Source organism: Schistocerca serialis, chromosome 3, assembly GCF_023864345.2.
Source record: "Schistocerca serialis cubense isolate TAMUIC-IGC-003099 chromosome 3, iqSchSeri2.2, whole genome shotgun sequence".
NCBI classification, from domain to species: Eukaryota; Metazoa; Arthropoda; class Insecta; order Orthoptera; family Acrididae; genus Schistocerca; species Schistocerca serialis.
The window spans coordinates 263,937,216-263,960,856 of record NC_064640.1 but is presented as its reverse complement, the minus strand read 5'-3'; the positions used below and the strand labels follow the sequence as shown (position 1 = coordinate 263,960,856).

Sequence of the window (23,641 nt, the reverse complement as noted above, 5' to 3'; positions counted from 1 at the left end):
CTAGTTTCCAGTTCTTCCACCTATGGCCTGGACCATTAATGTTAAGCTGCAATATGGGAGTCATCTTAATGAAAAGATTTCTCTTTGTATTTCTTTTCATCCTCCCACCAACTTGGAGAACATAATAAAATTCAGTAAGAGTGGGAGGATTTAAACCCTTATAGGATACAAACTAAAAATAGCAGCGTTTACAATTTAAAAGTAACACCTCAGCATTCAAACGTCACTTTATATGATAATAGAGAGAAAGCTGTACATCAGTGGTTACTTCATCCTAAACATATACCCAATATGGTACTATACAGATAATACATGAAAAGGAAGTAAGGGCACAGATTGATGTGCCATCTATGTTACAAACCAAGATCATTAAGTGGTGAAACAAAATTTTAACCAAAAAGTTACCTTGGCATCAATGTAACACTTGTCTTTCTTCCTTCCTTTATAGAACAAACTCTTGCACTTATTTGCAATGTGACTGCTAATGTTCCTTAACATGAGCAGCTACTTCACAATCAGCTTTTATGATGTGAAGTTTTCCACTTCGATAACATTTGTGTAATTTGTCTGTAGTTTACATCAGCAGCTAGCAGTACTCATAAATTATATGTAATATTTAAGTGGCAAAATGGCATTTTGTCACTATGCTTATTTTTATTTTTACACGATTTACCAGTGGAAAAAAACTGCAGTTCTGACATGGTCTGAACTAACAAATACAGGTACACCACACTGACATAGTAGACAATTACCCACCACTGTCAGATAATAGCTATAAACTGGAACTTGAACACTTGCCCGTGAAAGGCAAAGGTCCTAAGTTCGAGCCTCATTCTGGCACACAGTTTTAATCTTCTAGGAAAGTTTCATTTGAGCACACTCTCCACTCCAGAGCAAAAAATTCATTCTGGTGGCTATAAACTGTTACTATATTTCAGTCAGATGGCAAGTGGTCACTGTTCAGATTTAGTGACTGCTTTGTCATTTAATTTTAATGTTAGTTGGAAAGAGTACTCCTACACCTTATTTCTGTGTGCAGATCAGAACGGTTATTTCTTTGTATTGTATGCGGTTTCTTCTTTACAAATTTGTAGTTAATTGTAAACATGATTCCAAGGTGATAATTATGACAAATCCAAACTGGACCTCCTTTCACTTCCCACCCTCAGAAAAAACACAATTGTCTATCTAAAAAAGAAACTAATTATTGACATATGATTCAAACAATTATTTTCTTTTATTTCATGTTCTTCACTGTTTTTATTTACAGCAAAAATAACATTCACTAACAATGATTCACATCAGTGATAATATCACATATAAATATCCATTCCACATGATAATACAACAGCTGCATGTTACACATTACTTCATTTAAAGAAAATTCTGACATGTGCACAACAGTTTAAAACACACATGTATACATCACCTAAGGCACACACATTAAAAAATCTTTTAATCATATATAAAAAGAAACTGCAGTTAAAATTAATCTAAAAGAATACAGCTTTCACAAATATATCTATAGCATCAACAATGATATGAGCAAAACTGACCACTCTGAAAATAAACAAATAGCTGCCAAACTTTTTATGCTGTTCTTCATTAAAAAATATGAAGCATATATGAAATCTTTTAGATCATCCATGTTTAGTTCAGCTTTAATGCTAAAAATTGGGAACTGCTTGGCTCCACACCAAAGCAAAAATGTTTTTGAAACCATTACAAAAGCAGACTACGTGTTCAATGATACCAGTGAGAATCTTCCAATATGTTCCCTTGTTACCATTTCTGTAGCAACTTTTTATATGACTTGTACTTCAAACTGTGAGTATTATAATTAATGTTGAATTTAAGTATGATCTTCAGTTACTATTTAAGTACAATCTTCAGTTGCTATTTAAGTACGATCTTCAGTTGCTATTTAAGTACGATCTTCAGTTGCTATTTAAGTACGATCTTCAGTTGCTATTTAAGTACGATCTTCAGTTGCTTATAAAGTACAAATTACCAACAGAAGTTACACACAACATTTGCTATTGTAATTACAATAGCACGGAAAATGTCAATTATTTGTTTGAATATCAAAATCTGATGTTCACAACCTGATCTGAGCTGAGCTTAAGCCACATCTGGCCAAGTATTTCCAAACTTTTCCAATTGCACAACAATAAATATTTATGTTACAGACATGTAGAAAATTTAATGCAACATCTTTGATTATTTGAAATATACAATATTATACAATCATTCTTCTGTATAGTAAGTGGCACACACGACATCTCCACCAACATTAATAAGGCACTGCCCCTGCAAAATAAATTCATCCATTTTAGTATCTTTTGTCTACAGCACAATATGTATATCAGACTGAAATTTAGTCACACACACACGTGTGTGTGCCAAAGAGACTGAAAATGGTAGGTTACTATATTGTACGTAACTGGAAATACTTGTCAGATTAAAACTGTGTGCTGGAATGGGACTCAAAACTGGGACCTTGGCTTTTTGCAGACAAGTGCTCTACTCACTGAGCTATTTTAGCATGACTCACAACCCAACCTCACAGCTTTACTTCTGCTAGTATCACATCTCTTAATCTCCAAAATACTTCCACGAGTGCTAGTCCAGCAGTGTATGCAGGAGAACTTCTCAGAAGTAATACAGTGAGGGCAGGTCGTGAGTCATGTTGGGGTAACTCAGTCAGTAGAGCACTTCCACATAAAAGGCAAACGTCCCAGGTTTGAGTCCCAGTCCAGCACTCAGTTTTAATCTGCCAGGAAGTTTCACATCAGTATACACTCTGTTGCAAGGTGAAAATTCATTGTGGATAGCTCTCGTTGATTCAAAACAAATTCATTTAAAAATGTGACACACTAAAAGTTTTATGCCACAACCATCATAAACTCACAGGGAGTCTCACTAGAGGAAGAAGTCTTGCATCATAGTACAGTGGCCCATCTGGAGATGAGTTAAAAACTTACTCTTACCTCAGAGGCCAGATGGAGAAACATATGGCTAGATTGTTGGCATAACAGACCACAGCTAGTTGTCACTAACTTTGAGCCACTCTTCTTCCCACAAACACATAATCCTGTGCTTCAATAGCAAAGTTATTGCATGTGAGTAGTTGGCACATTGTGCCACAATATGTCCCATTCAGAAATCTTTGACTGCTTCATCTGCAGCGTATTTCGAATTCCTGATCAGTAATTTCACAATTTGGATGCATCTCATCAGCTTGAATGCCCTCAAGATTGAATAGACCTCTGAGTATACACTGTAAATTCAATTCGTATGTAAATCGTGTGGACAGTTTCAGGTAATACCACAGAACAGATGATGGCATCACCTGTTTAGCTCTATCTTTACATGGTTGTGGCACCAGGGCTGATTCGAGAATATTTTTCCACAGAAGTTACATATTGTTTGGTACTCCTGCCTCCTTGTCCTCCCCTCCTCCTTTCCTCATACATTAGTTGCATTTCCTTGGTCACTTTAAAAATAAATCTAAATCTGGTGAGCATGGAAATGGGTTGTTTTCACTACTAATTATGATACAACCTCTGTACAAATTCTGCACTACTCTCAGCTTGCCATTCCAAGAGGCTGTTTGCATCAGTTGGGCCTTACACTGGCCCTGTGTGGCAGAGGTTTAAAAATGTAGCCTCAGGAACAATTATTCTCATAATAATCTTCAAGCTACTCTGAGAATTTTCAGTAACCATGAGTGTGGTGACTTCATCAATGGTTTAAAACAGAAATTTCGCCAGCACTAAGTGCCATCAGTTCCTGCTTTGTGCAGTTCCCAAACGGCCTTTTTGCATAGAGTCAATTTATGAGGGTGCACTCCATTGCATGTTCAACGGTATGAGATCCCAGTAACTGTATGCATGATGCATCGTGAGGAGCTGACACCAAATGGCAAGTAATAGCTCTCTACTTCCATCACAAGGGCCAGATGCAGGACTGACTTAAATGCCACTGTTGACAGTCTAATCCTTTCATGGTGAATGTCTATTGCTTTAATGTATGAAGACTGGCAACCAATAAGCCACACACTTATTATTAAGCCGAGACTGCAAAAAAGCCTTGTAGGACTTAAGTAGATAGGTTTTGGTTGTTTCTCATGACCTATGCATATGGCAGTTTAAAAGTGTTCAATGTCCTTAATCCTTTTGCATTTTGGTCCCTTAGGAGCAGGATCCATGTTTCTGTACAGTCTAAAGTGAAGCCCAAAGACCTGATCAAACTCTTAAAATTCATAAAAATGTATCTCATTTGGTAATATTATAATTGTTCTTCTCCATGATCTTTGGTGGTAACAAAAAGTTCGGGCCATACTAGCTGTGGCAACTCCACTTGCATAATGTACTGCCATTCTCTGGCTAACGTGGTTGTGTATAGGATCTCTCATGAAAGTAATGCTAATATTTGTGACCTTGATTGTGAGTTGGAAATCCTTCTGCTGGCAAGACCGACAGATGAGGCATATTTGTAAATGCTGAATAAAGTAGTTCCCCTGGATTAGGAACAACATTAAATATGTCACATTGTCTCACAGTAGGTTGGATTTCCAAATCCAATCATGCACAATTCAAAACACATTCTTCTTTCCACTAACATAATGAAGACTTTGCAATGGCGCAGGCAATGTTTAGCAACTCCGCTAAATCATGACAGTGATTTGTGGGTGTGGGACTGACTGATACTACTAAATTTGCTTGAATTTTTCTTGTCAGCTCAATGAAATATTCTGAATAATTACTGCTTAAAATATCACATGAGACTGGAAAAGTAAAGTTTTTGATTCCACGAGGGTCATTTGATGAATATGCTTCCCCTATTCTCTTCTTTCATGTTGCAAGATATCTAACTTAGCTAAGACGATACGGCAATGAAAGAGTTTTATTGCAGCAATGCCCTGTCCACATAGTAGAGTGCTCACTTTCAGATGAAGTAACTGGTTTCATAACCAGTTCCAATTTTGCTGCAAAAGCTGTTGTCTTATCACTTCCAGTCAATACTACTTTAATTGGGCTACTAACTGTCATGAGTATGTAACAAATCATAGCCCTCCAAGTAATATGCCTCCTAGCAACCTCACAAGAGTAACCACAGTCATCTGCTTCATGAATACCAACTTACACCACTAACCAAACAAGAGAAAGTCTCTGAACAGATTCGAAGCAACTGTCAGCAACAAGAATCTGAATTTTGTTAATCATCTCAGTATCAAACAAGACAGGATAAATCACAGAAGCAATGAACAAGCTTGTTAGTATGCATCATCTATGGTAGATTGGGAGGTGAAAGTGCACAACTGCACATTCTCATTTCTGCTTCAATAGTCATACATTCAATTTTTCCTTGTGAATACTCAGTTTCATTTATTACTCAGTGGCACTGGTGTTTTAGCCTATTATCCATAATATCTCCACATTCTGCTGATATTCCTGATATTTTAGTTATGTATGACACAAGACCAGACATAGATACAGTCCATCTGAGGGCAACAGCGCATAGTATCACAATGTTTTTTTGACATTTTGGACAAGGCCGTTTTGCACACATTTGAAGTTTTGTGAAAGTAAGCTTTTGTCATGAATCAAACAGGACAAGTGTGCAACTCATTTGTATTTTTCACTGGTGTAATCCGATGCTGCCAAGTTCATCCCACAGCTCATGAGTCAGGACCAGGAAGACCTTCGCCTCACAATCTGTGAAGAGTTTTTGATCACGCAAATGAGAACGAGATGTTCTGTAAGAGAACCATAACTGGCAATGAGACTTGGGTCTACAGTTATGATGCTGAGACCAAGTTTCAATCCTCACAATAGATCAGGAAAGGTTCTCCAAGACCAAAGAAAGCTTTTCGGGTCAGGTCAAATGCCAAACCCTTGCTGATAGTTTTCTTTGACTTTGAAGAATTAGTTCATCTTGAATTTGTGCCAAAGGGACAAACTATTAATCAATGGTAGTAGACAAACTATTAATCAATGGTACTATCAGGACATGTTGCAACACCTACGAGAACATGTGAGAAGGAAATGGCTTGAAATGAGACAAGAGAATTCATGGCCCTTGCATCACGATAATGCACCCGCACAGTCATCACTGTTGGTACGTGAGTATTGCATAAGAAACAAAATCACTGTGCTGCCTTATCCTCCATACTCCCCAGACCTGGCCCCTGCATTCCTTTTTTTCCCCCTGTTGAAAGAATGAAGATTTACAATGACAGACACGATAAAAGAAAAATCAGAGACGTGCTTTGCGCAATCCAGCAAGTGGCATACAGAGACTGCTTCTAGAAGTGGAAATGGCATTGGGAGCAGTGTATCAATTGTGGTGGTGGTGAGTATTTCAATGGAAAGCATGCACAATAAGTAAAAAGTATGCAAACAAAAATTTTGTGAATGAAGTTCTGAAACTTTCTGAGCAAACCTCATAGTTTGTTCTTTATCTTTTCATACAGAGGGTGCTTACTTTATTTTGTCATTTGCATGCAAAAAATTATTATGTACATTAACTTCACTAAAACTTTAGAGCCTTAAACTGATTTAATAGAGCAGTAGATTATTTGACTTTTAATTCAATTTTTTTTACAGAAAAGTAATAAATACTTTTAATTTATTTATACTGTAATCTCTCCAGTTGTGTTGCATTTAATAAATAACTACTATTTGTTTTTCTACGTTAAGACTACAGGGGTTGCATAGTTCCATTCCATTAAACCAGGTTTTTAAAAATAACCTTGATAATCTAGAAGATTTGATAATCTGACATTGACAAATCCCTGAGCATGCCAGATTATCAAGGCCCTACAGTATCTGCATTAGCCAGCTTGATGGGAATAAGAACATGAACAACAGAAGTGTCTCATTAACTTTGTGGATGACTGAAGGTACCTAGTAAATCAAAAGTGAAACACAGAACTACATATCCAAAGACCTAAATATGTCAAGACAGAAACTACAAACAAAACTTCAACAGATTTTTTAAATGGAGATGCTACCTTATAAACCCACTGACATATAATATATAAACACAGATGAAACTGCATACACAGTTAAGGAAAAAGGTATTAATTTTCTAAGGAAGAATAATCTTAGCTCAAAACAACAAAAATGAATGTGGTCCCCATAATGACAAAAGAGGACCATACCACTGAAAGCTATTTCAGTTTACAAGACGACAATTTCTACATTTTTCTTGAAGTGCCTTTTTTTAATAAACTTTAAATGGTGCTAAAGCAAATACCCTATACATAGCTTCAACAACACGTTGAAAACTTCCATCCATTCAGCCCATTTAGGACAAAATTGGTTTTCATCTTATAAGGTATTAATTTCAACATTTTATGCAAGTTCTACTATTATGAAAGACACAACAGAAATGGCAAAGAAGCTATGTTGACAAGACAATGCTGGAAACGTGAGGTGGAAGATTACAGTTTCACATACAGTTGATAACAAGTTCATTAGAGACGGAGTACAAACTCAGATTGGTAGAGAGACCATTCTGGCCTTTGCCTTAAATGATTTGGAGAAACTATGGAAAAGCTACATGCTACCCACCCAGATACAGGTGCAGGTTAAAGTGCCACTTCCAGGTTAAAGTGATGCACCTGTCCCAGGTCAAATCCACCTAGCAGATTAATGGCAAGGGTTGGTACGCCTGCCTGCCAGCCATCCAGCCAGGATGTGGTTTTCAACTGGCTTTCCACATCCCCCTAGGTCATGGGTTCTCAAACTGTAGGATGCGTTTCCAGGGAGGGGGGGGGGGGGGGCAGGGGGGGGGGGGAATGGCATGCAAGGGGAGTTGTGGTATACTAAAAAAGAAAATTATCACCAACAAAGTGTGTTTATCTTTTCCTTCAAACAAAGAAGATGCCATTGATTTGGAATGAATTTGCCAGACAACAATGGAACCACAGTCATATTTTTAGCATTGTTTGAAATGATCAGGAGAGCTAGGCAATGTCAGCCATCAACAGAAGTGCCCATTGTTGGCTGCACTGTGACTGTATCCTTAACTACCATGCACAGTGCAAGCTTTGGCTTGTGTATCTTCACAACTCCTTACACTCTTTCATGAGGAAGATTTGATTGCAGTATGAAGTAGTTCCTGATTAGTGACAGACATAAAGACACCAGTGGTCCATCAAGTGGTGGAGGGGTGGGAGATACTGCAAACGTGAAAATGTGAAAGAATGATGTGAACTATTAATTGATAGGATTCACAAAAACTACAATCAATGATGAAGACTGCCTGCAGTGTGTAATTTGTAACATCTTGCAATTAAACATCCTGAATTAAGAGGAAAAACAAAAGAATTTTTTGTCACGAAATTGTTTTACTTTCTACCCAGAAGACCTTTGCTAAAATGACAAATATGACTTCTGAGGCCCTTTTAGCCTCTTACGAGATTTTGCATAGAATTCCTGAATGCAAGAAACGACACAGGATAGCAGAAACTCTGGTTTTATAGTTTTATAGTTTTTCGGGAAATTGCAAACCAGACAATTTAAAGAACTCGTTGATGACCTGCGTGCAATACCAAATTCTCCAGCTGCAATCAATTAACACGGTGAGAGCATTCACCAGGACACTTCTCTGGTGGAGTACAGGTACAATGGGGAAACAGAGTACTGCCATATTAAGTGATTATTTCTGGATGGTGCAACTGAACACTTCTGCAACACAGTATCAGTGGTAGGTCAGTAAGAGATGCTTTTAAGGTATTTATATTTTCCCCTTTTGTTGTAATATACACACAATAAATATAATAATAGAGAGTTCTTCTGGCAGAACATAAATAATTTAGGAGTGAAGATGACAGTTCACCAAATACACTCCTGGAAATTGAAATAAGAACATCGTGAATTCATTGTCCCAGGAAGGGGAAACTTTATTGACACATTCCTGGGGTCAGATACATCACATGATCACACTGACAGAACCACAGGCACATAGACACAGGCAACAGAGCATGCACAATGTCGGCACTAGTACAGTGTATATCCACCTTTCGTAGCAATGCAGGCTGCTATTCTCCCATGGAGACGATCGTAGAGATGCTGGATGTAGTCCTGTGGAACGGCTTGCCATGCCATTTCCACCTGGCGCCTCAGTTGGACCAGCGTTCGTGCTGGACGTGCAGACCGCGTGAGACGACGCTTCATCCAGTCCCAAACATGCTCAATGGGGGACAGATCCGGAGATCTTGCTGGCCAGAGTAGTTGACTTACACCTTCTAGAGCACGTTGGGTGGCACGGGATACATGCGGACGTGCATTGTCCTGTTGGAACAGCAAGTTCCCTTGCCGGTCTAGGAATGGTAGAACGATGGGTTCGATGACGGTTTGGATGTACCGTGCACTATTCAGTGTCCCCTCGATGATCACCAGTGGTGTACGGCCAGTGTAGGAGATCGCTCCCCACACCATGATGCCGGGTGTTGGCCCTGTGTGCCTCGGTCGTATGCAGTCCTGATTGTGGCGCTCACCTGCACGGCGCCAAACACGCATACGACCATCATTGGCACCAAGGCAGAAGCGACTCTCATCGCTGAAGACGACACGTCTCCATTCGTCCCTCCATTCACACCTGTCGCGACACCACTGGAGGCGGGCTGCACGATGTTGGGGCGTGAGCGGAAGACGGCCTAACGGTGTGCGGGACCGTAGCCCAGCTTCATGCAGACGGTTGCGAATGGTCTTCGCCGATACCCCAGGAGCAACAGTGTCCCTAATTTGCTGGGAAGTGGCGGTGCGGTCCCCTACGGCACTGCGTAGGATCCTACGGTCTTGGCGTGCATCCGTGCGTCGCTGCGGTCCCGTCCCAGGTCGACGGGCACGTGCACCTTCCGCCGACCACTGGCGACAACATCGATGTACTGTGGAGACCTCACGCCCCACGTGTTGAGCAATTCGGCGGTACGTCCACCCGGCCTCCCGCATGCCCACTATACGCCGTCGCTCAAAGTCCGTCAACTGCACATACGGTTCACGTTCACGCTGTCGCGGCATGCTACCAGTGTTAAAGACTGCGATGGAGCTCCGTATGCCACGGCAAACTGGCTGACACTGATGGCAGCGGTGCACAAATGCTGCGCAGCTAGCGCCATTCGACGGCCAACACCGCGGTTCCTGGTGTGTCCGCTGTGCCGTGCGTGTGATCATTGCTTGTACAGCCCTCTCGCAGTGTCCGCAGCAAGTATGGTGGGTCTGACACACCGGTGTCAATGTGTTCTTTTTTCCATTTCCAGGAGTGTAGTACACACGAGTCATCAACAGGCACATAAATGCTAGCTTTCAGACAAATCACACTTCTGTATGGCTAATGTGCCAACTGAATATACTTGGCCAGTATTGCAGTTCTGCAGCTTGATTGGGGCGAGGGGTTGTGTCAGGTGGAGTGGGTAGGGAAGAAAGGACGCAAGCACTCAAGAGAAAGCTGATGGCCATGACGGATGGGAAGGAGGCAGCAGGCATACAAGATTCGAATATGGGAGAGAGAGACTGCAGATGCATGGGATAGAAATGTGACACAGGTACCAGTACTGACACCCACCTGCAAGTTCATAAAGCACTTGATGAGACTGACATGGAGGAGTGAACTGGGAGGGTATGACAGAGCAAAGGAAGGAGAGATTGCAGGTAAGAGGGAATGGGTACTGGATGAGTGAAGTTAGCATCCTGGGGCAGAGTAGAGGTGAGTGTGGGGCAGAGGGTTAGCACACATTGTGGCTAGGATTATGGGAATGAAGGATGTGTCACAAGAACAACCCCCACCTATGTAGTTTACAGAAGCTGTTGTTGGGGCAGGTTGAGTAGCACACACTGAAATCAAGTGTCTTGTTCTCAGCAGCAAGTTCTGCCAGTGGATGGCCAGCTCTGTTCTTGGTCACAGTTTGGTGGTGACCATTCATTCAGGTGGACAGTTGGTTGGTGGTCACACCATCCAGTGCTGCAGTTCCAGCACAGTATATTCATCCAGCATATTGTAGCTGTACAAGAGTGTGTGTGTGTGTGTGTGTGTGTGTGTGTGTGTGTGTTTTTCACTCTAGCTCAAAAAAGGGTTCGAGTGAAAGTGAGCAAAAGTTTTCAGTCTGGTTTATGTGCCTGTGAACAACCCAATGTCTATATTATTCACCGAGTTGCTACTAATAAATACAATATATATTCTTTCAAAAATGAGAGCAAGCCAATAAATTTCATTTTCAGGCTCTGTGGACCAAAACACATACCAAAATCATATATTATTCACCATAAAATTCAGCTTTTCAAAATTTGTGGAAAATGTAATTTATGAACTGAATTTCTTTTCACGCCAGTTACTACTACTACTACTACTACTACTACTACTACATTTTGAAGCTTTTGAGGTAATCATGAAATACTATTTATATATATGACACGAGTTTCAAGGTCAGCATCATATCTAACTGTTTAGTGATGTTTTGGACACACTTGTTTTGTAATTACTTTTCCTTTCATTAATGTACTCTTTCACCATAAGCTAATTGTGGTGACAGTCTAATTTATTTGTATGTTCAGGTAAATTTTAATCATGATGTTAGATCATATAATTTGATGTTCCTTATGCCAAATGCTGCATAAGCCATTCTCACATGACTAACTTTGCCAGAACTATGATAGTTTTCTCACACAGGTGTTAGCAAATGCTAAATTTATGCACCCTTCCTCATTAGATACTTTAAAGTTTAAAAGATAGTCAGCTCTGTCTATAATCTAGCTGAATACCTATTATACCATTTTCTAACACCTTAAGTTCTTCATGACGCCAATCAAGAAAGTCAAACTCAAATGACAGTGTCTGCATTCCCGTCAAACTTCTCCTGCAGGGTATTCACTTTATTTACTATGGAAATATACATGACATTTGTAGGCAACTATTGTATACATTTGTTGAAGTGAGTGCAGCAGCTGTAGCTATAAATCACATGCGGTCACTGCAGTATGAAGCAACCTTCTGTCTGTGGCTGGTTTCTGTCAGCCTACAACATGCATCACAGTTGGACTATGTACGGAAGGAAGATTAGGCTTTAATGTCATGTTTATGATACAGTCATCAGAGATGGAGTACAAGCTCAGAGTGGAGGAAGATGGAGAATAATGCAGACTGTACTCTTTCAAAGGAACCATTCTGGTTTTTACCTTAATCAATTTAGGAAATTCATGGAAAACCTAAATCTGGATGGACTGTTGGATGGGAATTTGAACTGCCACCATCCTGAATACAACTCCAGTACCTTACCACAGTATCACTTCACTTGGTCATGAACTCTGGAGCACAAAGTGTTGAGAGGTGTTCAGACAGCCAAATAGTCTGTCACAGGCAGTGTTCTGATGAAACTGCTACTATTGGTATGTTAGAAAAATGATATAAATTGTGTTTGTTTGTACTATATATATTTACTTTTAACATGCAGACAAAATAAAGTATAGGAAAAGTTATGCCACAAGGAGCCTCACAAGTTGGACTTGAAGTTTCCAATGTATGCTCTTTACCAGAACAGGACTACTTCATACAGCAAATACTTGAATGCAAGAGAAGATATACTCATTGAACTTTCACAGTGCACAATGCAACCAAATCATACGAACTGCCAGATTTAGTATTCTGAGTACAGTCATATTTACTGCCACAGTAGCAGTCAGCTTGGACTTAAAATCACTGTGGCAGCCACATAGCAATGAGCTTTTTAATCAAGGCTATACATTTACAAATTCTTTGAGTGTTATAAAACACTCAGTTTTCACACAACAGTTTAATGAGCAACTGGTGCAAGGGAAAACACAAGTAAAACATAAATCACAAGAAATCAGACCCTCACCGAATGAGCTATCCAAGCTCAACCTACAACACTCCACACATTTAAGACCTGCCAGTACCTCTCTCCTGATTTCAAAACTTCACAGACGCAATATTCTTGGTCTTTTAAGTACCAACATGCTAACTGCCTCTGTATCTACATACAGTGAGCCTATGCAAAATGCCCTCCTTTTCTGCTTACAGATGGTTTATGAAAATCTACAACAGGTTATGGTATATACCTTTATGGAGTACTGGTAGTTCTGGAACAGATAAGAAATTGTATGCTTGAAACTATGAGTAGTGGTTCACAAACCTCTGCACAGAGGATGGGTGTGGAGCTTATCCTTTGGCACCTAGTTGGCATAGTTGAATGATCATGCTCTTACCAAAATATGAAGAGATGACTATGATTAAAATACCTAAAACTGTGTTTTCAGTGACAAAAATCCTGAGTGTAATAAGATAAACACTGTCATACTCCCACTCTCAATCTCCCACACATCCATGCAGAAACAAACAAATTACCTATATCAATTTCAGAAAAATTGGATGATTTATTCAAGAGAAAGAGCTTCAGAAATTGAGCAAGTCAGTAACTCATTGGTCCATGCCTCTGGCTCTTATGCCTGCAGTTATTTGACTCTGCATCAATTGAAAGAGTTGTTGGGTGTCCTCCTGAGGGATATCATACCAATTTCTGTCCAACTGGTGCATTAGCCTGTCAAAACCTCATGTGGATTGGAGGGCCCTGCCCATCATGCTACAGATATTCTCGATTGGGCAGAGATTCAGCAACCATGCTGATCAAGGTAGGTACATAGACAAGCAGTAGAAACTCTTGCCATGTGCGAACAGACGTTATCTTGCTGAAATGTAAGCCCAGCATCACTTGCCATGATGGGCAACAAACCAGGACATTGAATATTGCTGATGTACTGCTGTGCTGTAAGGGTGCTGCGAATGACAACCAAAGGGATCCTGTTGTGAAATTAAATGGCACCCCAGACCATTACTCCTGGTTGTCAGGCTGTGTGGCACTTGACAGTCGGGTTGGTATCCCACTACTGTCTGGGATGTCTCCAGACACATCTTTGCTGGTCATTGGGGCTCAGTTTGAAGAGGGACTCATCATCAAAGACAATTCCATTCCAGTTAATGAGCTTCCAGGCTGAAGATGTGTCTGGAGATGCCCCAGACAGTGGTGGGATACCAACCTCACTGTTGCACCACCATATGGTCCGACAACCAGGAGTGATGATGTGGGGTGCCATTTCTTTTCACAGCAGGACCCCTTTGGTTGCCACCTGCAGCACCCTTACAGCTCAGCACTACATCGATGATATTCTAAGCCCCGTTTTGTTGCCCTTCATGGCAAGCCATCCCGGGCTTACATTTCAGTAAGATAATGCCTGCCTGCACATGGTAAGAGTTTCTACTGCTTGTCTTCATGTTCATCAAATCATACCTTTGCCAGCAAGATCACAGGATCTCTCCTAAATTGAGAAGATTTGGAACTTTATGGACAGGGACCTCCAACTGTGCTGTATTCATCATAAGAATAAACCTGATGTGTTCTTCTACATTTGCTTGAATCTCACTGGATTTTGTGTCAAGTGCAGTGGAAGTATAGTCAAGTGCGATCATAAGGATATGTTTTATGCTGTGTTACATGCACACATACTGAGTGATAATATGGGACAACAGCATTACCCGCGCATTTAATTTGGACAGCATTGGCCAGCCAGTTGGTGCAACTAACCTAAAATGATGTCAGCAGTTGCAGTTCAGACATAAAAAGAGATGAGTAGCTTTGAATGACATTTAATTTTTAAAGGGAATGAAATAATATTTGACAAAACTACATCACTACCGCACCCTTCGTAGGTGCCCAGACAGAAAGCGTAGAAGTCTCTCATTCTCACCTAATGCAGTATTCTAATTACAAACAAGAGATATGAAAATTCCTAACTTAAAAACAGGATAATTCTTCCGCATGAGCTGTGTGTGATGCAAAAGCATACTGCTGGGATTTCACCCTATTGTTGACTACTGAAGCCGCTTGTTATTTCTTATGACAAATCCCTTAGCTTGGCTCCATATCAGTTCTGTTGGGTTCATATTGTAATGGTACAGTTCCAAATGTAGAAATGCAGCATTTTTATGGTGTGCTCAATGCTGTGAAAATGATTGTTTTTCATGTTTCCACAAGAATTATCACTCTAGTTCGTGTGAGATTACATCTGTGGTATAAAACAATGGACATAGTCCAAATCAAGAGTATTTGATTTTTCATTTTTGCCTTAAAAACTAAATTGTTACATTTTCTTACTTTAAGCAACCTTTATTAACAATCTTTCATAAAATATCAATAATTAAGAATTTACATTTGAAATGAAAACAGGAATTTTGTGTCCAATATGTAATTAGAAACAAGAAGATGTGTATTAGTCACAAAAAATTATGATGGGTTTTACAAGTTCAAGATGTACATATTTGAAATTGAATGGAAAAAAAAAGAAGGATGGATCAGCGATCCATGAACTGCACCAGATTATCGATCTAATACCTACTGATTCTGCTATACATCCAGTGTATATTTGAATCTCAACTGTACCGAATATAGTCCCTTGGAAAACTTCAATGCCTATTTTTTCTGTAAATTTATGAAAAAACATTAAGAACAACCAATTTCTCAGCAGTTTTTAACTGGGTTCCACACACGTTTCACTACAGAGCAGCAAGCAGCCTCAGGCATTTTCATACTGCATACAAACAATGTGACAATCAAAGCACAACAGTACAGAGACTGTGACTGTACATGATTTTTTAAACGAAAACTACATAGCTGAAGTGTGATTAAGAAAAACATTGATGGGTACAATATCGTAAAGTTTTATTTAACAGAACTTAGTAATAAGATATCTATTACATAAGTAGGACTTACTTCCAAGATCCTAACAACGCCAGTGTACGTATGCTATGGCTTCTGACCAATCATTCTTATGATAAGCAGAGTATAGCTAGTGATTCTGATGATCTAATGCACTAGGTGGACAGAATTTGGCACAATATCCCTCAGTAGGACATCTAACAACTGTGTCAAACAATGCCAAGCTGAACAGCTGCTTGCATAAGGGCCAGAGGTGAACCAACATGTTACTGATACGCTCAATTCGTGAAGCTCTTTCTCTTGAATAAATCATCAAATTTTCTGGAATTGTAACCATTTGTTTATCTGTACACATAACATCACATCTATTAAGTTCCATCCCATTTGGATAATTCCTTTGCAGTGTCTTTTTGTTTTTATTTTAGAGTGTGTGTGAAATTTAAAACATACAAAACTATCTTATTAAAACATGTACCACAGGCATCTCATTACTCCAAAATTAGATGGCATATTAATTGGCACAATTTCTGGTTTCACTAAGCACTGATTGTTGTTCCTTCAGCACTAGTAATTCTTGACCTCAATGACACACGATCTTGAGCCTAAACATCAAGGTGACTGGTGCTAGTGAGATGGCACGTAGCATGACAGTACTTTCCAAGTTGGCTTCATAAGCTGCTTTATTTGAGGTTTTGTTTTCCTAAATGCCTAAATGTTCTGGTAATCAGAAGAATGAGAGCTCCTTTCCTCACCTATGTGGCGAGAGAAGAGAATCCTGAATCATTTGGACTTATTGGCTGAGTACAGAGAATTTGACTTATAACAAATTTACTAACTCAGTTACATTTTGTTTGGTCCAGTATCCTCAAGATCATGAATAATTTAGTGCTAAATACAGTGAAATCATAAGGTATGCAAATCTTGAGGATATACTGAGCAAATAGCACTCAACAGTCAAAAAAGTTCCTTTGCTCAGACCCACCAACATAACCTGCAACATAGGTATGGTGCTTGGATAAAATTACATAAAGCAAAATGTAGTTCAAAGTAAAATTCTTGCAGCAGTCTGACAAATCTCAAATAATTCTGGGCCTTCATATCAACCAGTGTGGTTAACAGCCTCATTTCCATTTAAGTACAGTAATGCAGTCCACAACAACTGGGACCAGGTCTTGCAACGTGGAAATCCCAAATGGTCTCATTGCTCTGTCAGTTCATGAATATTCAAAACATTATAATGGTATGAAATGCTGGTGACAGTGCGGTTGATATTAGCCAATTCACTTAACATAATAGATGGCAACTGACAGCTCACACAGTGGCTGGGAATTAGGCTGATCTTATATTCTCATGTTGTCTGTTTGACCACATTGCAGTGAATAGTATAGATGATTTTAAGGGATGATAACCTTATTCAGCAATAAACCATATATCTGTAGTTGAGGTAGGACTAAGCTGATACTTAAAAACACAGCTGAAAAGGTAGAGCTATACAAAAGTCAGCAGACATCCATGGAAGTTCCATTTGTGGAGGTGTACAAAGATACTACATCTCCAAGTAGTTTTGTAGGTCCTCTCAACATCAAAGAATATGAATATGTCTGCATAGGAAAGACTGTTATATTGCTGACTCCAGCTGCATAAAGTGCTTGAGCGTGAAGCAATACCTCCTGAACACACAACAGAAGTGACTAAATAGTTCTCTGGATTTGGGATATGAGTCACACAACAGCTGATTATCCACTCAATGCACTGTCTTTCATTGGCTTCACGAGGGGAACCAACGTTCCCTTCCTCTACAAATCAGGAACATTTTCATCAACTACTATTTAAAGTTCTGACAGATGCTGTATTGGATTCCGCTGTTACCTCATGGAGTCTCCACACCAGAGACAATGCCAACTCTAGCTCCCATGCAGACCAGGATCAATTGTATTCTGCAGTCTTGTTGGAACAAAAGTTACAATTACTAATAACCATTTATGCCAGATGATGGAAAGCTGCATCATGGTTTTCATTGGAATTTATGAATGTGAAATACCTTACATCTGTCTGAGTGATATCTCTGTGTAATTTCTGGAGAAACTTCTGCTGCAGTACTGTCATTATTGTGTACTTGTGTGCCAGAACCACTCTTCCTTAAAATTACTATAGGTAATAGGTAATTACTTGGTAATTAACAAGCTCCTGTTAATCTTTGTGTGGGTTATCCAGCTTGTGGATCGTCCATGAACTGTTTGGCGATATTTGGAAAACAAAGAAAACAAACTCTGAAGCAGTCTGTTGTAATTAAAACAAATATTCTCATTTAGAATATAATTCCACTGAGACAAGTGATGCAAAAATACAGTGCTTTTTTCCCTAGCCAAAGAAGTCTAAGTAATGTGACATGAAATATGGTTTGTACATACAGCAAATACCAGCTTCTGGTGAAAACGTGTATTTTGAATTATCCATGTTTTTTGGTTCTCTATGGAGCCTTGGGTCCACATTAATCTGGATAACTGGGAGCTTGCTACATTTTTAAAGTAAATATAAAGTATATGCACCTGATTCTTGTGAGGATTGTGGTACAGAACACATTCTGACATGAAATAAGCAACCATTGCATTGCCACCAAGGGCTGTTACATGTGCCCGTAAAATAGCCAGAACTTCTGTCACAAAACTGTGGACAAAACCACTCAAACCACCGGCCTGTGAAAAAAGAAAATATAACATTAAACAGTGATAAATATACTCTGAAATTTATTTTTCATTTTTTTCCATCAAAGTACCTCTCTTATGCTTGTACTTTCCCTGATGAAAAAGAAATTCAAATTTCCAAGATAACGTTCAATCTTTGCACCAGGGATGTAAGATAAAGGTGTGATATCAACTCCGTATCGCTCTCTACCTAGTACCTGTAATAAAAAATATGCAATAATGTCATTACTAAAATACACTTCTAAAAATAAGTGAAAACTGTTGCCATTATAATTCATACCATTTTATCTTTAGGGTCATCATCATCATCTCCAGTATTTTGGACCTATAAACATAAAGTAGGCATTCAACTTCAGTTTTCAATAACCAAGAGAATAACTATGAATATAAGTCTATACTAACGTTTGAAAGTTTGTAGAAGGGTGCACTAGAGATAGTACTGCGAGATGGTTGATTATTTGTCAACGCAGCTGGTGCTGGAACAACATGTATGTCATGGTCTTCTTCCAAATTGAATATCATATCCCCTTCATCTGAAAGAAACCATATGTTCATCAAAATTCTTTAAAAAGCAAATAAACTGATAGGAAAAAGGGGGTGACAATGAGCTGGAACAGGAAAGAGAAAACATAGAACATCAACATCCAGAAATAAAAAGTAAAGAATCAGTATTGATTGTTACTAATTGAAACCAGAAGCAGTGAAGCAAAGTGACAAAAACTATTGAGACCTCTTCACACCTGAACAATACTTTCATATCTTTTTAACTTGAAAAATGCTAAAAGCTTAAAAACTTACTCTTATCCATCAAGACTGGCCAAAGCTAGCCGAGACGAATAACACGCCATAAACGAAAGAGATTTCAGAGTTTCCACTTAAAATAAAAACAAAAATCTTATGTTGGAAGCATTCCTACATATTTTGTACATGGTGTGATGTACAAAATAAGCTTCCCCTTTTTTGGGTGAGAATTTTGGGCTTTGTTTAACTTTAAAAATCATAAAGCAGGCGAAACTTTTTTCCTCTGTGATTGATCCTCATTCCTCTTCCCATCACTCATGATGTTAAAAAGGCAATGGTCCAATCTCTTTTGTTGTAAATCCACAATATTATTATTATTATTATTATTATTATTATTATTATGCTATTTGTAATTAATGTCACTTAAAATCTACATACCAAATTTCCTGTACTGGTACAAAATTAAAGTCATCTAAAAATCATAAAGTACATATTTCCTTGCTTGGCATATTCAACCCCAAGAGATGGATACCCCTGGCTGTCACTAGCTGTTGTACAGTGAGCATAGTGTATGTGATCAAGAGTAAGTACAACCATCTTATCATCAATACAGTGCTCTTTCAGGAGAAATCTTGCTTCAAGGCTTTGTTAAAAGCAGAAGCCAATAACATGTTTTGAGGCTCTTTCTTTTACTTTCTCGTAGCTGTTTGGAAAGACGTCATTCTGGCTATAGTTCGAGTTTCAAACAATATTCTGGTGAACTCTGCAAATGTTTTGCTACTTACTATGCAGATATCAAACAAGCACCAACTTTGATTATCAGATCTCTTAGATATGGATCCAGAATCTAGAATTACCTTATCTAACAAGGAAAAAGTGTTTGTGTATTCGTTAACCAAAGGTCATAAGAATACCCACATGTCAATATTGTTCAAAAGAAATTTTGTATTGGCCATTTCGAAGATGGAGAACATGTGCCTTTTTGAGGTTTTTTATGGACCCAGACAAAAGTCATTTAGTGTCAGTAATACCATCTTGTACAACTGGGCTTAACTAACTGCAAATTTGTATGCTATGTGTAACAAATAAAGTGGACAAAGGAAGAAACTGGACATGGCATCACTCCAAAATATAGCTTTGGGAGCTGAGCTTTGTAACAAATGCTGTAAAACTATAAAATTCAGAATTAGTTGCAGGCACTGCAACATGACTTAATTTTCACTGTAAGAAAGTGGATTTATCAGTAAAGAATGATGAGAACTTTGTTCTGAAATTTAAATATGATAAATATAAGTACAAAGGTCCAACAAAAAAAAAAAAAAATGTTCAAATGTGTGTGAAATCTTATGGGACTTAACTGCTAAGGTCATCAGTCCCTAAGCTTACACACTACTTAACCTAAATTATCGTAAGGACAAACACACACACCCATGCCCGAGGGAGGAATCGAACCTCAGCCGGGACCAGCCACACAGTCCATGACTGCAGCACCTCAGACCGCTCGGCTAATCCTGCGCGGCAAAGGTCCAACAAAACTGTCTCATGCTGACAAACTACCAAAACACTGTGACAAAATGAACAACAGCACTATAAAGTGTTCCAAAAATAATAATCACTCCCAGAAACCAGTTCAGAGCGACTTAGTACTGTGATGGTCCCTCAGGAAGATACACAGAATAGTCAGGATTAGCTGGTATAGCCTGATAAATTTGTCAACAAAGTGCAAAGCAAGAACACAGTTAATACACTGGTAACCAGAATGGTCCTTGTACTTGGCGACAGTCATGTCAGAGGCATTTCACTGTTTTCACAGGAAGTCATGGGTAAGAAATATCAAGTCACTGGTCTTATTGGACAAAGTTCTACGCTCAGAAATGTAACAAGTAATATAGACACCTCGTGGAAGGTTCTTGATGAACAAGACCATATAATGATGAATAATAATAATAATAATAATAATAATAATACGTGGTGCTAGGAATAGGTTACAACCATAACTGCAAAGTTCAGGATGACATCTGTAACACTGCCGACAAAACATCATACACTAATGTGAAGATAGTTTCACTCTTCTAGCATTACAGTAGGCCACTGATAAAACATTCAATGAAACATGGACCCCACAGATTACCCTGAAGGAAAAATGCTGGCTGTAATAAACAGTTTGATTATGGTGGTCAAATGATATCCTTAGAAACTTGCCAGCAGAAAAACAGTAAATGAACACACCCAAGTTAAACATGTTAGAACAACCAATACTGAATCTACTAGCTTCTTTAGAAATGGTTCAGAACAGTGGGAGGAAGTATATCAAACAGACTTATTTCACAAACATTTTGAAACCAGCTTCCCCCTCCCCCCACCCACCAAACGTAGATTAAAATCAAACCAAGATGCAGTGGAAGAAAATGAGTGGTTAACAACTGACATTAAAATATCATGTACAACAGTGAAACTGTGTTACAAGAAATACAGTAAAATTCTAACATGTGAAATCAGGGCGACCAGACATATGCATCAAGAAAAAAAAATAGCAGTTTAAACAATAAATTAAAAATCATAAAAATTGAGAAAAACAGGAACATCAAATTACAACACACAGGGATACCTCAATCATCTCATAATGATACAGACTAGAATAATCGAAAAGTTATACCTTCAGATATCAATAAATGTTTCCTCAGTGCAGCTGAAGAAACAGGTAACCATATCAGTAAATCTCCCACAAAAGCCATAGAGCTACTTAACCAGATGCAAGTCACACCAATCGCAGCACTTCATTTCAAAAGTACAACTTCTAAAAACTTCGAAAAAATCACGAAACTACTTGAAAGCTCTCAGTGCACTGGTTATGACACGGTAACAGGTATAATTTTAAAATCATGTACAGACTTAATAAGTAACATTTTGTGTTATTTGTGTATTCAGCCAATGAAGACTGGGGTATTTCCAGAGAGACTAAAATATGCGATTGTGATGCCAGTCCACAAATGTAGAGATAAGAGTGTAATATCCTACAATCAGCCCATCTCTCTGCTGCCAGTGCTCTCAAATGTATTTGAGAGAATAGTGTATGAAATGATTCATAGCCACACTACACAAAATGGTTTACTGACACATACACAGTTTGGCTTTCGTAAGGGATTCTCCACAAGGAGAGAGTTATATTTAGCATAACACATGAAATTCTAGGGGAACTTAATTTCAGAAGGTATCCAGTGGCGAAATTTTGTGACCTAGCTAAGACTTTTAACTGCTGAGACCATAACAAGTTGCTAAAAAAGCTTCCACAATATGGCATAAAAGACAAAGATTTGGCATGGTTAAAATCTTATTTACACAACAGAAAGCAAAGAGTTGTCTTAATGGAGTTAGGTGTAAAAATAAACTCAGACAAGGGAAATGGAAAAAATGGAGTCCCCCAGGGCTCAATCCTTGAGTCACTGATTTTCTTGCTCTATATTAATGATCTACCATTTAAAATTAATAACATAGTAAAAATAGTGATGTTTGCTGATGATACAATTATTCTTATAAAGATCCCAAACTTCACAATGCAGGATACTGGCCTGATAGTCACTAACAATGTACACAAATGGTTCACAGCAAATAGCCTGACCTTAAGTTTTTCAAAAACTAAATTTCCTTGTTGCAGTAGACTATCAAGAGCCTTAATTCTTACTGTGCAGCTACCTGAGGTTATATGGCCTTCCAAAGGTCCACCAGATAGAGGTTCCTCTTAGGCCAATTGAGAGTACTATATGTGCTCTGACATTGTGCAGCAATAGTCTATTGAGCCCACTAGTAGGTTGGTGTGAGCATCGCATTAAGAACTCAGTAGATTTCTTATGTCGATTAGAGGGAATGCATTTGAATGACTCTGACATTCTAGTAAGTTTTGATGTGGTCTCTCTCCACTTGCGTTCCTCTGTCTGACTTTAATTGAGGTAAAGTTTAGTGTTTAATTAATGAACCTATTTCATCATGTGTTGAGTTCCACTTACTTTTTATTCAATGGCCATTACTATGAGCAAACAGCTGGAGTTGTGAATGTACACCTGTTGTTACCCATTATTGTCAATTTCTTTATGGAAGACTTCAAGTAATGTGCCTTTGTGTAAGCGGATTTGAAATCTGAATGTTTTTTCAGATATGTAGATGATACTTTTGTCATTTGGCCTCACGGCAGTGAGAATTTAATGACTTTTTAGAGCACCTTGACCTGTTGTGGTACAAGCCTTCAGTATCTGCACAGTTTCACTGCTCCACCACCTGAAATTGCTGTTGTAGAATCTATCCTTAAAATAAATAGCCAGAAGCTGCTTGTACACAGTACAGATGAAGCTTCACACACATTTAAATAATATAGTTGCAGAACTGTCACTATAGCCACAAATATTATTCAGCTGAACCAAAATACACACATTTCGATATTTACTGTTCGTAACTATAAAAAATG

At 38.7% G+C, this 23,641-nt stretch overlaps 1 protein-coding gene across 2 annotated transcripts in view; it reads right to left on the bottom strand.

Moving 5' to 3' along the window:
• Positions 1-1,218: 1,218 nt before the first annotated feature.
• Positions 1,219-23,641, bottom strand: part of LOC126470038 (C2 domain-containing protein 5) — a 238,690-nt gene continuing 216,267 nt past the window's right edge. For both annotated transcript variants that reach the window (XM_050097533.1, XM_050097534.1), the window contains 5 exons: positions 18,844-18,974; positions 18,722-18,766; positions 18,513-18,638; positions 18,286-18,432; positions 1,219-2,310 (listed from right to left, as the gene is read on the bottom strand). In XM_050097533.1, the coding sequence (XP_049953490.1) occupies positions 2,248-2,310; positions 18,286-18,432; positions 18,513-18,638; positions 18,722-18,766; positions 18,844-18,974 (512 nt within the window). In that variant the 3' untranslated portion in view covers positions 1,219-2,247. The remainder of the gene's footprint in view (positions 2,311-18,285; positions 18,433-18,512; positions 18,639-18,721; positions 18,767-18,843; positions 18,975-23,641) is intronic.